Below are 13,645 nucleotides of genomic sequence, written 5' to 3'. Positions count from 1 at the left end.
TCCGGCATTTTCAAAAGTCTGAGGTAATTGCCAACAAAACCGTTTGGCAAGCTGTTCCCAAAGGAAGGACCAGAATAATGCTGTTAATCAAAAGGGTTGAAGTGTAATTAAATGCACATTGACCTGCTTATGCTCCCTTATAATGCTGCCCAGATAAAGCTTTGGGGTAAATTAATTCATAAGTAGGAAAATGTCCGATGCGACCTTTAGGTGTTAGAACGACGGTATATTATGGACTAATTTTCTTCAGTTCTAATTTGTAATGCTTATGAAATGTTAGTAGAAAATGAATTTTGACGTCAGTGCATATTTCTATTGAAACTCAAGGAAAAATAATGATAGGCTACGTTTGAAACCTGCATGCGGATCACCTTAGAAAAAACACTTGGCCTTTCAACTCGTTAAATGTAATTTTCGCTAATTGAGGTCAACTAGATATCCACTGTTGATGCAGGCAATACTGAAGAACCTGCTTCAGCCGTGGATTGTATTCCACCTAACCCATTGGAACCCCATGTAATGTTGACGTATCAAGTTGTCCTACTGGGATTGGCCGATTTTCCTTTGTTTGTTGTTTGTTGTTTTTTTTTTCAATTGTCCAATTAAGTCGGATAATGCCGAAAATAATTGGTGAAATAGTTGTTAAAATACTATTTTCGCTTTCTTGGGAAATTTTCGACTTTATAATTTAACTTTTAGTATTGAATCCAGACACTAAACTCCTATATTTGCCCCTTTCTTATTTTAGGGTTTAGACAATAGCAGAGACAGGTTTAGGTAGCAGTCTAGTTTAGACCCTCTTTTAAACTGATAACTGTAATAAGAAAATTCTTATTTCATTATATTCAGGGAATGTTTATTTACTTGATTTTCAGTTGTTCTTTCAGTTTAATTTGTAAATTATCCTTATAATTTTAGCTACCTGATGTTGATGAAACGTCTACTGTTAATGCAAGCATAGTCAACATACCAAAATCAGGCGTAACCTCCCTTCCGACTCAGGCAGCTGATCCTCAAATTGAATTGGCTCCTCCTAGTTGTAATTGTAGCATCGAGCAATTTAATTTGGAGAAAGTTCAGGAGAAATCTAGTTTGGGGAAATCTGGAAGCGGCGCGTTTGATATGGTAATGTTTATGTTCATTTCTAAATTGGTTCTTTTTTCTATTTTTTTTTTTATTTAGAATTAGAAGATAAGAAGAATTAGGAGATTCGAAGAATTAGAAAATTTAATGTTGGGTTTCAGATAAAAAGAAAATTTTAAAGGGGAATCTAGATACAAGATTTGAATATTATGGAAAATAAAACTGTAAAACAAAATTGATTGCCACTTGTGTTTCAGAATGAAAATGAACACTCCTGGAGACTTGATCCAATCCCTGAAATGTCTATCTCTTTGAGGTTTGCCTTTAAAACGTTGTTGTCTCTTATTGCTGGTGAATGGGTGGCTTATTTTATTCAGGGTCACATTGTCTTAAAATTGCAGCTTTCTTGACAGAATTTAACTCACTAGTGGATGTGGATGCATTCAACAACCATTTTATGGGGTATGGCCAAAAATGTTTCCTGAAGGAAGGAGGTTTTATTCCCAAATTATTGTTAGGGATATTTGGTTAGTGTTAATGGGTATTTTTCAATGGGAAGGGGGATCTGCTGCTAAATGCGGCACCGTTGGGGGACGAACATTATTCAATCCTGAATGTGGTAGGCATCTTGGGGGATTATATTTCATACAGTTTAAGGTTTGCTCCATTAAAAGCTACTTCTGAAGCACCAGGTGACCCCAGCCAGAGTTTGTTCATATAATAAATACCCTGATACTTTTTTTTTGCACATTAATCCAAATGCTAAAATCAGCTATGTCTGCTACATATGGGGATGGGCTGAGCTTTTTATGGATGGGTTGGCTTTCTTTAAGTGCCCCTCCAAGATCCTCGCTGGTGTTTTGGGGATAAATCATTTTACAAAGAAAATTTTGAAAGAAATGCTTTGTTTATGGAAAATGATCAATATTTTATATTTTAACAAAAGAGATTGCCAAGTTACTTCAATATTAGTTTAAGAAATAACAAATAAAATTCAGTAAAAATATCCATGTGGTAGAACTAATTGTACTTTTTCATTAAATTAATCTCGTAAGGTGAAATTGGTGCAGTAGCGTCAGAGAAATGAAGCTGTAACTTATTTAGAAAGTTCAACAGGTTAATAAATCTAAGTATTTTCAGATAATTTAGTGACATCTATAATCAGGAAAGTGTTTTTCGCTAGATGGCTATTTGACAAAATTTTTGTTCTATTGAGCATTTTTGTTCCAGTTTTCATTTTTTACTCACGATAGTTGCCAGTGATTTGAATATGTTTTTGCTCTCTTTCTTTGCCTTAGGTCAGGTAGAATCTACAGTGCATTAATAGCAATTTGGATGGTGTTTGAAGATTTTTTTTTCAATTCTCTTAGAAGTCTGCGCTATAATCTCAGAAATTAGAATTTATTCATGTGTAAGTAGTGGGTTTAAATAGCCTATATAAAATGTGTACTTAAAAATGTGTATGTTCAGTATACGTACATTCTGCTATATACAGTATTTCGAATGCTACTAAATTTGGTCTTCTATTTGGTAATAGCTCAGAAATTTTCAAGGTCTTTTCTTTTTCAAATTTTCTTTTACATATTTCCTATTATTTATATTAATTATTTTATATTGTTATGAATCAACTTTCTTTCACAAAAATGGTGTTCAACAAAGGTAAGGCCTGTGATGGTAATATTTATATTTTAATAATTATTGTTGTATTTTTATTCTGATATATCTACTACTACTACTACTAACAACTCACCGCAGCATCAAGCCGCCCTCCTCGCACGATCCTCCTCCACTCCAATCTATTCAAAGCCTCCCTTTTACATCCGCCCACGAAGTTCCCAGTTCCTTTAAATCTTTCTTTATGACGTCCTCCCACCCCAGACGGGGGCGACCTGCTTTCCGTTTAGCCCTAGATGGTTGGCCGAAAAGAACAATCTTTGGCAATCTATCATCCTTCATTCGCACAATGGATGTGTCACTTTAATGTATTTGTCTGGTATACCAGGCAAGGATAAAATCTTTGCTAAAGCTCTTCTATCAGCAGAATCAAACGCTTGCTCGTAATCTATAAAAGTGAGGACCAAAGGTGTTTGATAACTCAGGCACTTCTCAATTATTAGCCTAAGAGTGAAAATTTGGTCGCCACATCCTCTACCTTTTCTAAAACCGCACTGCTCTTCTCTTAAAACTTTGTCTACGGCATATCTCAGTCTAAAAAGTATCATATTACTAAGTGATTTACTACCCACTGAGACCAGACTAATGCCTCGATAATTACCACACTCACTTTTATCACCTTTCTTATAAAATGGCTTAATTAAGGTTTTCCTAAAATCGTTAGGTACTTCCCCTTTTTCGAAAATCATATTCATAATCTTCAATAATTTATTTCTCACCTCAGAGCCGCCATATTTAAAAAACTCATTTACCACACTATCAGCACCTGGAGCCTGATTATTTTTTAATCCTTTTAGTAGTTTTACTGATTCTTCCTCGCAAAACAAATCTTCCTTCACATCCAAAGTATCACAAACTTTTTTAGTTTCCTCTATATTGTTTTCCTGCAACTGTATCTCGGTTAAGCAAGTTCAGCGCGGTTAAAATGTTTGGCCCATCTCCCTTTAGTTTTTTCCTTATCGCTAATTGCGACCCCATTCCTATCTTAAACTGGGACAAGTCCGGATTTATTACTCCCTCTCAATTTGTTAATGTGCCAGTACAATATTTTAATATTATGCCGTCTAGCTGCATCTTCCAGATCCTCGGCAATTTTATTCATGGCCTCCACTTCACACCTCCTTAGTTCATATTTTAATGCTTTCTCCACTTTCTTTACATTTCTTTTGTTTTCATACGATATATCTACCTTGATGGTAAATATCTAAATGATTCCATTTCTGACGTAGTGACAAGGGAGCACACTTCTTGATGCCTATTTTATTCTCTTTCTAAGTATAATATTGGTTTCACTTGCAAATTCACCTTATATGTCTTATACTTATGTAATGTAAGTTCGTCTTATATGTAGCTTTAGTTAAAATATTTCTCTGTTTTTTGGCATCTTGTCTATGCTTTTATTTTGTTGTGAACGAGTTATGTTTCCATAACTCGAAAAACTATTAGATCTATATCTGACTGAAAAGAATTAAAAATTTTTTGTCTATCCAACATTATTTAAAAATGATTTATGAATGCGGAAAACAAAAGTAAACATGACAGTGTCATTAAAATATGCGTGACAGTGACAGTGTCATAAAGGAATGCAGAAAACAATAATAGTAAACAGAACAGCGTCATTAATAAAAATACTATTTTTATTATGTAGAATGCTGTTAACTTGAAAATCCCCTAAGATCCCATAAGAGCTTTGCCTTAGTATTCTTACCCTTTTCTTGAAACCAAAGAATCAAACATCCTCCCCCCTCTTTACAAATCACTAATCCTGTATGTACACAATCAGCACACTCTACAAACAACAGTTGTTACCCAAGAGTTGTGTGGGGTCGTGTCATCCATAGAGGCATAGTTATGTGACTTTTTGGTTATGTTGAACGAAATGTCTATCTTGAAATTTCAATCGGATGTCTTTGGGGAGAGGGCAGCTAAAAGGGGTGTTGGAGAGGCATGGTTTCCCCATAATCACTTTGTTTTAGGTTTTCCCAAATGACTACCATAAAACTCTCCATTGGTGGGAAAATAAGATAATTTCAAACTGCAGTAATTAGAATTTACCAACGATGCAAAACTAAACTTATTTCAGGCCCCTTGTCTTAAGTCTTAACTACTCAAAAAATACCGACAAAAAAACAAAACAAACAGAAAAGTAAAAAAAAAGTAGCAAGTACATGGAACAGAATTGCTTCAGATGCAACGCTATTGCGTTATTTACACCAAAGAGCCATAAGGCTTTAAAGATTTTTTCATTACAATTTTTCCAGGCTAATTTCATACGGAAGGAATGGTCACATAAACTTTGGAGGGGGTTCATTCGATTGCAAATTGAAAGTTTTAGTGCCTTTTTAACATTCAAAAGTGATCGGAGGGCAACCTGTCTCCCCATGCTCTTTTTTCTCCAAATGTATCTGATCAAAATTTTGACGTAGCCTGTTCAACATAATTCAGAGCAAAGCATTTCCAACTGACAGGGCCCCCTGCAGCCCCCAGGGAAAGGGCTCTAAATTATGCGAGTTGCCCATTGTTAAAATATAAGGTTTTTCTAGAAGGCATAGTAGAATAAATTTTAGAGGAAGCTCATTTGATTGGAAATTGAAAGTTCTAGTTCACTATTTTTTAATCAAAAATAATCAGAGTACAACTAGTCTACACCTTTCAACTGCTGTTTTCTCACCAAATGCATCAGATCAAATTTTGAGATAGCCATTTTATTCAAAATTGGTCTGAGATGAAATACAAATCGTGAAATTTTTTTTGGACAATTGGGAAATTGTTGATTGAATACGTTTAAAACTCCCATATTTGATCCTTTCTTATTTTAGGTCTTAAAAAGGATACACGATTTGAAGGAGGAATATCAATTGGAAGTTAAGGCGAAAGCCAACCTGGAGGAACATTTGAGAGCAGCCCGTGAAGAAATAGATCATATGAAAACTGTGCTACAAGATAAGGTAGGTCAGCGTAGTTCATTCTTGTAGTAAGACTTCCTCAGCTTTTTCAAGTTTTAGTATGGCTAGCAAGCTATTCAATATGATTTAGTCTTGCGAGCTTGAATGTTATTCCTTTTGCAATGATATTATATATCTTCTTTTAGGATTCCAAATTTTTCGTGGATTTTTTCAATATTTTGTAGGTTTAGAGTTTTCGGTATATGTTCTTAAATTTTACTAGAAAACATTATTTGTACTACTTTTCTTGCTACAATAATCGTGTCTATCGTATCAGGTATCTGATTGGAAATATTTTAACAAGATTATCATAAGTAGTGCAATCGCGCTGCCTAAGTCAAGAACGATGTTTGGTAAAATGTATTATTATTATTTTTGTTTTGTTTTTTGTTTTCCATACCAAGGTACTTCGTATCGAAGAAATTGTCGTAGAGACTTCGAAAAGGGTTCATTCGATGGGAAATTAGAGTAGCTAGTGCCCTTTTTAATAGTCGACAGTGATTGGAGGGCAAGTAGCCCCCCTCTTACGCCCACCTTTTCCCCAAACACATGCAATCAAAATTTTGAGATAGTCATTTTGTTCAACGTAGTTAAAAGTTTTGGAAACTAGATCTCTGTGGATGATAATCCCCCCCCCTCACAGCCCTCAGGGCAAGGGTTTTAAGTTATGCCCTGGGGACATAAATGGTTTTTATAGAAAGCGTTGTCATAGAAACTTCAGAAAGAGCTCAATCGATTGGAAATTGACATGGCTAGTGCCTTTTTTAATAGTCGAATGTGATCGGAAGGCAACTAACACCCCTTGAACGCCTACCATTTCCCGAAATACATCCAATCAAAATTTTGAGATAGCCATTTTGTTCAGCGCAGTTGATTTCCAGACAGAAATTATGTTTTTGAGAAGGACCCTCTCCCACAGCCCTCTGGGGAAGAGTTGTAAGTTATGTCCTAGGGGCATATAAGGTTTTCATTGAAATCTTTGTCGTAGAAACTTGAAAAAGGGCTCATTGAATTGGAAATTCAAAGGGCTAGTGCCTTTTTTAATAGTCGAATGTGATTTGAGGGCAAATAACCCCCCTCTCACGCCCACCATGTATCCAAAAACATACAATCAAAATTTTGAGATAACCATTGTGTTCAACGTGGGGGCATGTAAGGCTTATAGAAAGTGTTGTTATAGACAACGCTTTCTATAAATGTTAAAGTTATAGTGTTGCCTAAGTAAAGAACGATGTTGGCAAAATGTATTATTTATTTGGTTTTTTGTTTTCTTCCATACAAGGGCACTTTGTATCGAAGAAGTTATCATTGGAACTTGGAAAAGGGCTCATTCGATTGGAAATTGGAGCGGCTATTGTCCTTTTTAATAGTCGAATGTGATTGGAAGGCAACTAACACCCCTTCCACGCCCATCATTTCCCCAAACACATCCAATCAAAATATTGAGATAGTCATTTTGTTCAAAGTAGTTGATTTCCTGATAGAAATTATGTTCTGAGGAAGACAAATTCCCACAGCCCTCAGGGCAAGGGTTGTAAGTTATGCCTTGGAGGGCATATAAAGTTTTTATAGAAAGCGATATCGTAAAAACTTCAATAAAGGTCCATTCGTTTGGAAATTCGAAGGGCTAGTGCCATTTTTAATAGTCGAAAGTGGTTGGAGGGCAACTAACCCCCCTCTCACGCCCACCCTTTATCCATACACATCCAATCAAAATTTTGAGATAATCATTTTGTTCAATGTAGTTTAAAGGTCCGGAAATTATGTCTTTGAGGATTACAACCCCACAAAGCCCACAGAGCAAGGGTCGTAAGTTATGCCTTTGGGCATACAAGGTTTTTATAAAAAGCGTTGTCAGTAGAAACTTCAAAAAGGGCTCATTCGATTGGATATTGAAAGGGCTAGTGCCCTTTTTAATTCTCGGAAGTGTTTGGAGGGCAACTAACCCACCTCATTTCCCCAAACATAGGCAATCAAAATTTTCAGATAGCAATTTTCTTCAACGTAGTTGAACCGTCTTGAGGTTAGGTTCTTGAGGATGTCCCCCCCCCCTTGGCCCGCGGGGGACGGGGTGTTATTTATGCCCTGGGAACATATAAGGTTTTTATTGAAAGAGTTGTCGTAGAAACTTCAAAAGGGCTCCTTGGATTGGAAATTGAAAGGGCTACTGCCTTTTTTGATAGTTGAAAAGGATTGGAGAGCAACAAACGCCCCTCTCAGAGATAGCCGCTTTCTTTAACGTAGTGGAAAGTTCTGGAAATTAAGTCTTTGAGGATGACAACTCCCTCACAATCCTCTGGGCAAGGGTTTTAATATATGCCCCGGGGACATATAAGATGTTTATAGAAAGCGTTATCTTAGAAACTCAAAAAGGTTTTTTGGAAATTAAGTCTTTTACGATGACAACCCTTATACCCCACAGCCCTCAGAGCACGGGTCGTAAGTTATGCTCTGGGGGCATATAAGGTTTTTTTTTATAGAAAGTGATGTTGTAGAAACTTCAAAAAGGTGTGCTTTTACATAGTCGAAAGTGATTGGAGGGGAAGTAACTCCCCTCACGCCCACTATTTTCCCAAACACATCTGATCATAATTTTGAGATAGCCACTTTGTTCAACGTAGTTGAAAGTTCTGGAAATTTGGTCTTTGAAGATGACACCCCCCCCACAGCCCTCAGGGCAAGGGTTCTAAGTTAGGCCCTTGGGGCTTGTAAGGTTTTTATAGAAAGTTTTGTCGTAGAAACTTCAAAAATGGCTCATCCGATTGGAAATTAAAATGGCTTGATCAATCAAAATTTTGAGATAACCATTTTGTTCCACGCAGTTTAAAGTTCAGGAAATTATACCTTTGATTAGAGAATTCCCCACACAGTCTTCAGCGCAAGGGTTATAAATTATGCCTTGGGGGCATATAAGTTTTTTTTTAAATCTTTGTCGTAGAATCTTAAAAAAGGCCTCATTCGATTGGCAATTCAAAGGACTAGTGCCCTTTTCAACAGTCTCAAAAGTGATTTTAGGGCAACTAACCCGCCTCTCACTTCCACCTTTTCACCAAACATATCCAATCAAACTTTTTAGATAGCTATTTTATTCACCGTAGTTAAAAGTTTTGGAAACTAGGTCTTTAAGGATGACAACCCCTCCAACCCACACAGCCCTCTTGGCAAGGGTAGTAATTTAAGCCCTGGGGGTATATAAGGTTTTTTATAGAAATCGATGTTGTAGAAACTTCAAAAAGAGTTCATTCAGTTGGAAATTGAAAAGGCTAATGCCCTTTTAATAGTCGGAAGTGATTGAAGGGCTACTAACCCCCCTCTCACAGCCACCATTTCCCCAAACACTTCCAATCAAAATTTTGAGATAGCAACTTTCTTCAACGTAGTTGAAAGTTATGGAAATTTGGTCTTTGGGGATGACAACCCCCCCCCCCCCGACGCCCTTGGGATAAGGGTTGTATCAGGGGGAATTTACTGTTTTTAACGAAAGAGTTGTAGAAACTTCAAAAGGGCTCATTCAATTGGAAATTGAAAGGGCTAGTGCCTTTTTAATAGTTAAAAGGGATTTGAGAGCAACTAACGCCTCTCTCACGCCCATCATTTCCCCAAACACATCCAATCAAAATTTTGTGATAGCCGCTTTGTTTAACGTAGTTGAAAGTTCTGGAAATTGGGTCTTTGAGGATGACAACCCCCTCATAGCACTCTGGCCAAGGGTTTTAATTTATGTCCTGGGGAGATATAAGGTGTTTATAGAAAGTGTTGTCGTAGAAACTCAAAAAGGGTTCATTCGATTGGAAATTGAAAGGGCTAGTGCCCTTTTTAATAGTCGAAAGTGATTGGAAGGCTTGACATTTTTATTGTAAAAATCAACGTGGGTACAATGTAATATTAATTTTTTTTTCTTTTGTTTGGACCAGGGCACTTCGTATCGAAGGGGTTGCCTTAGGAACTTCGGAAAGGGCTCATTCGATTGAAAATACAAAGTGCTAATGCCCTTTTTTATAGTCGAAAAGTGATTGGAGGTAAACTGGGATGTAGATTTTTGCCAATTCTGCAATGATTTTTGTTTTCTGTAGTTGATGTATGTTCATGGCCTGAACTGCATTACAGTTTAGAATGAATAAGCATATATTTGGGGATTGTATTTTGGGTTATACATCCTGTTTGTCGGTTAAGGGACTGATTCTTTGTAATGTTTCTGGTTTGTTTCTTCTTGGGAGGGGGGTCCAGACTGACCTCATCTCACCGGATAAGGGGGCTTGTTGGCTTGGTGATTCCTTCTGATAGAGATTTTAGCTAGGGGGCTTAGCAGAGGGTGTTTGCTCTGGGGGGCGTGATGCATGGGGGGCGTTTGACGTGGGGGTTTTGGTTGGTTTCATTACAGGCTTTATTTGGTATTGTTGGGCAGCATTTGCTTCCATTGCTGCAAAGAGGTATGGGATGGCCTTTTCTGTTGATATTTGGAGTGTTAGAGCTCTTTTCTTGTATGCAGGGCATAATGATTTATTTGTAGATTCATGTGGGCCTTTGCAATTGATGCATGTAGGCTGAGTGTTGTTGCAAGTTGTCAGCTCTTTAGGATGGAAAGCTTTACAATTACTAAACTCTCGGAGAATTTCATTGCATTTGTTTGTCGTGTGTCCTAGTTTGAGACACTTCTGACACTGGATAGGCTTAGGTTTGTATTCCTTGTGTGGTTTGATTTGCCCAAATAGGAATAATTTTTCTGGGATATTAATTTTTTCCTTCAGTGTGAATAAGAAGGATCTGCTAGTTTTTAGGCCATTAGAGTTAGGCTTGTCAAGTTGGGTAACATCCTCAACTGGGATGGTGTTTCCAGCCCTATCTGAGAGGCCTTCTTTTAACTCCTGAGTGGATATCTCTGGGGGAATATAAACTACAACTTTTTGTTCATGATTGTTTTGGGTTCCAATTAGATGCAATAATTGGGGTATTCAGAAAGGATTTTAGGTTAATTATTGTATCTGCTGATTTCTGATCTTCTACAGCTATTAGCAGAGATCCATCACGGTTAATATTAAGAGAGAACATTGATTTTAGCAATTTAAAAATGGAAACTCTTATTGCAGTGATCATTTTTATTTCAAAGGGGGTAGTAGGAGTAATTTTAAGGTAAATTCCTAAGTTTTGGAAACTAGGTCTTTAAGGATGACAACCCCTCCACCCCCACAGCCCTCTTGGCAAAGGTAGTAATTTATGCCCTGGGGGTATATAAGGTTTTTTTTATAGAAATCTATGTTGTAGAAACTTCAAAAAGAGTTCATTCACTTGGAAATTGAAAAGGCTAATGCCCTTTTAATAGTCGAAAGTGATTGAAGGGCTACTAACCCCCCTCTCACAGCCACCATTTCCACAAACACTTCAATTTCCCAAACACTTTAATATATTTTAATGTTATTTGATTTTTTTTTATGTTATAAAAGTAAAAATATTTAAATTTTTTTCAGTAAAGCATAAATTATAAAACTAGAAATGGGAACTTTGTGGGCGGGTGTAAACAGGGAGGCTTTGAATAGATAGGGCTGGAGGAGAAGCATTCGTAGCTGTGTTGGCCTCAAGTGGCTTGGTGCTGCGGTGAGTTGCTAATAGTAGTAGTAGTAAATGTTAGCTATTTTGTGACAGATGGAGAGTTGGTGGTATCGCAAATACACATAGTTGTTTATTCGTACTGGAGATGAGACACAGACTTTTTAGCCTAACTGAGCACTAAGAACACGCTGGACCGTATTCTGCCACTGTATTTACGCTCTTCTGTTTAGGGAACCATGATTTTCTCATCTGCGTCTCTGTTTGCGGAATCCACCCAAAGGGTCAAGGTTTTTCTTTATTGTGACATGCCAGGATTTCTTTTGGCCTTCTTGTTGTTTCTTCCACTGGCAGGTCAGGTACTCGTTTGGGTGCCGCACAATGCGTCGAATCCACCTGAATTTTCTACTTTTGACTAGCGTAGTGGGAAGCGAAAGATGGTTCTTAGGCACTTTTGGTCGAATAAACGTTTTGAGTAAATCGTTTGCCTTCTGCTTTAATGACCTGGTTTCGCATTTACACAGTAGAATGGAGCAAACATGCGCCACAGAGGCTCGGAATTTGGTCTACAAACTGATGTCATGGGTCCTGCCGTTAATATTAATCAGTGACCTGAGGTACCAGAATTATTTTACCTATTCAAAATTTTAGCTATTTTTTATGACCCAACGGATTTCTGTTTATAAACAGGAACTTGGTTTTGGGGGCACATGTGGTCAGGTGTGTTTAGCACTTTTTGTGACTCTCTGCAATGTGTCAATGGCGTGAATGGCTGGTTCAACGAGGTGTTTCCCACCGTCTCCGTATTCTATATTCTCTACTTTCTCAACGCTGGTTAAGTCAATTCCATCTCCTGATCTTATGGAGTTCTTGAAGATTAAATCAATTATGTAGTTGAAGAGGATCAGAGAAGTTGGTCAGTCTTGCTGCACGCCCTAGTTAATTTCTAAGAGCTATGTTATCTTCCATCACATGCGGATTTTACTATGCTAGTTCTCATAGTTAACTTCTGTCTCACTAGCTTTGGCAGGATTCTGTCTCCTTGCACGACTTCCCATATTAGCAGGGGAGGTGCTGAGTTACTGAGTTATATGCTGCAATAAAATTCAAAAAGATAGTTGTTGTTTCTCGGTTATGGATAGAGCGCCGTTGTAGGGGATCCAAAACGAGAAAATATCATCTACACGACCCAGTCGTGGGTCTTGTTGAAACCTTTTTCTTTATTATTGTACAGGACGGGAACTGTCTGAAGCTGAATATTTTTTCTTTTGTTTCTTGTTTTTTTTTTCGTTTCTTTCTTTTGTTTCGAATTCCTCTTGTTTTTCTTAATATACAATTTTGAATTTTTCATTAGTGCGTATGGGCGTGTATTTCTGATTTAATTAGTTGAATCATTGTAGACAAGCTAGTTGGCTTGCTAGAAATTTTATTTTCTATTTTTTTTTTTATTTGTTTCGGATCTTGCGACTAATAATTTTGAATTGCCCAAATCCTACTATTCCAACAACCGAGAAAAAGTGATCGTTATTCTTTCACAAAAAAGTTCTCAGTTTTTTTGTAAACAATTGAACTATTTTTCTCCTGTTGTGAGAGATGAATATATTTTAAAATTTCATTTGTTTTCTAATTTTACACCTTTGAGTTATTTCTACTCAGCCTAAAAGTTTGAAATTTTTCAGGGAGAAGATATGCAAAAATTAGAAATGAAACTTGGAATGGCTTTAAGAGAAAAAGAGCTCCTGTCGGTTAAAGGTTAGAAAATATTCTTTTATCCTAATAAAGTTATTGTTCTTTAATCTAAATTTTTTTATTACAGAGTGCCACAAAAAATTATCTGCGCAAAAAATTGTTCGCAACGCAAAGCGAAAATATCTTGCCAATTCACACTGAAGGCAATTTTTTTCGCTTCAAGAGATGAAGAAAAAAATGAGATTACTTTGTGCTTCTGCTTGTGCCCTTACTTTGCTTGCTCTTTAAAGCAAAGGAAAAAAGAAAAAACTGTGGGTGAGACCTATTTTTCAGGGGGGATCGGCTAATGGTGCATTTAATTTACTTATCGAAGAACTTGAGAAAGAAGACCCTGATTTTTGTTTTTATTACTTCAGGATGTATCCTGATCAGTTTAAAATTGCCCATAATCTTATCGATCCTCATATACAAATAAGAAAACAAACTGGAGACAGCCAATCTCAACAGAAGAACGTTAGGCAGCAACTTTAAGATACCTAGCTACAGGAGAAGGCCAAAGGTCTCTTTCATTTCAATACAGAATTGGCAGGTCTACATTGACTTCATTTATTTCAGATGTTTGAAAAGCAATATATTTTGCCTTCCAGCATTATTACTTGCCTAGTCCTACTCTGAAACTTTTGAGGCAATCTTCCAAAGGTTTCTAAGAA

General features: G+C 36.9%; 1 protein-coding gene across 1 annotated transcript in view; it reads left to right on the top strand.

Annotated features, from left to right (window-relative positions):
- The window catches only part of LOC148950942 (uncharacterized), a 74,075-nt gene that overhangs the window by 37,407 nt on the left and 23,023 nt on the right, over positions 1–13,645 (top strand). The window contains exons 9-11 of the mRNA XM_089090961.1: positions 919–1,125; positions 5,577–5,705; positions 12,926–12,998. Of these exons, the coding sequence (XP_088947087.1) occupies positions 919–1,125; positions 5,577–5,705; positions 12,926–12,998 (409 nt within the window). The remainder of the gene's footprint in view (positions 1–918; positions 1,126–5,576; positions 5,706–12,925; positions 12,999–13,645) is intronic.

Source organism: Artemia sp. Qi Xiang Cuo, chromosome 6 (genome assembly GCF_049724085.1).
Source record: "Artemia sp. Qi Xiang Cuo chromosome 6, ASM4972408v1, whole genome shotgun sequence".
Taxonomy (NCBI): Eukaryota; Metazoa; Arthropoda; class Branchiopoda; order Anostraca; family Artemiidae; genus Artemia; species Artemia sp. Qi Xiang Cuo.
Note: the sequence above shows the minus strand (reverse complement) of the source record. Positions and strands in the feature narration are given on the sequence as shown.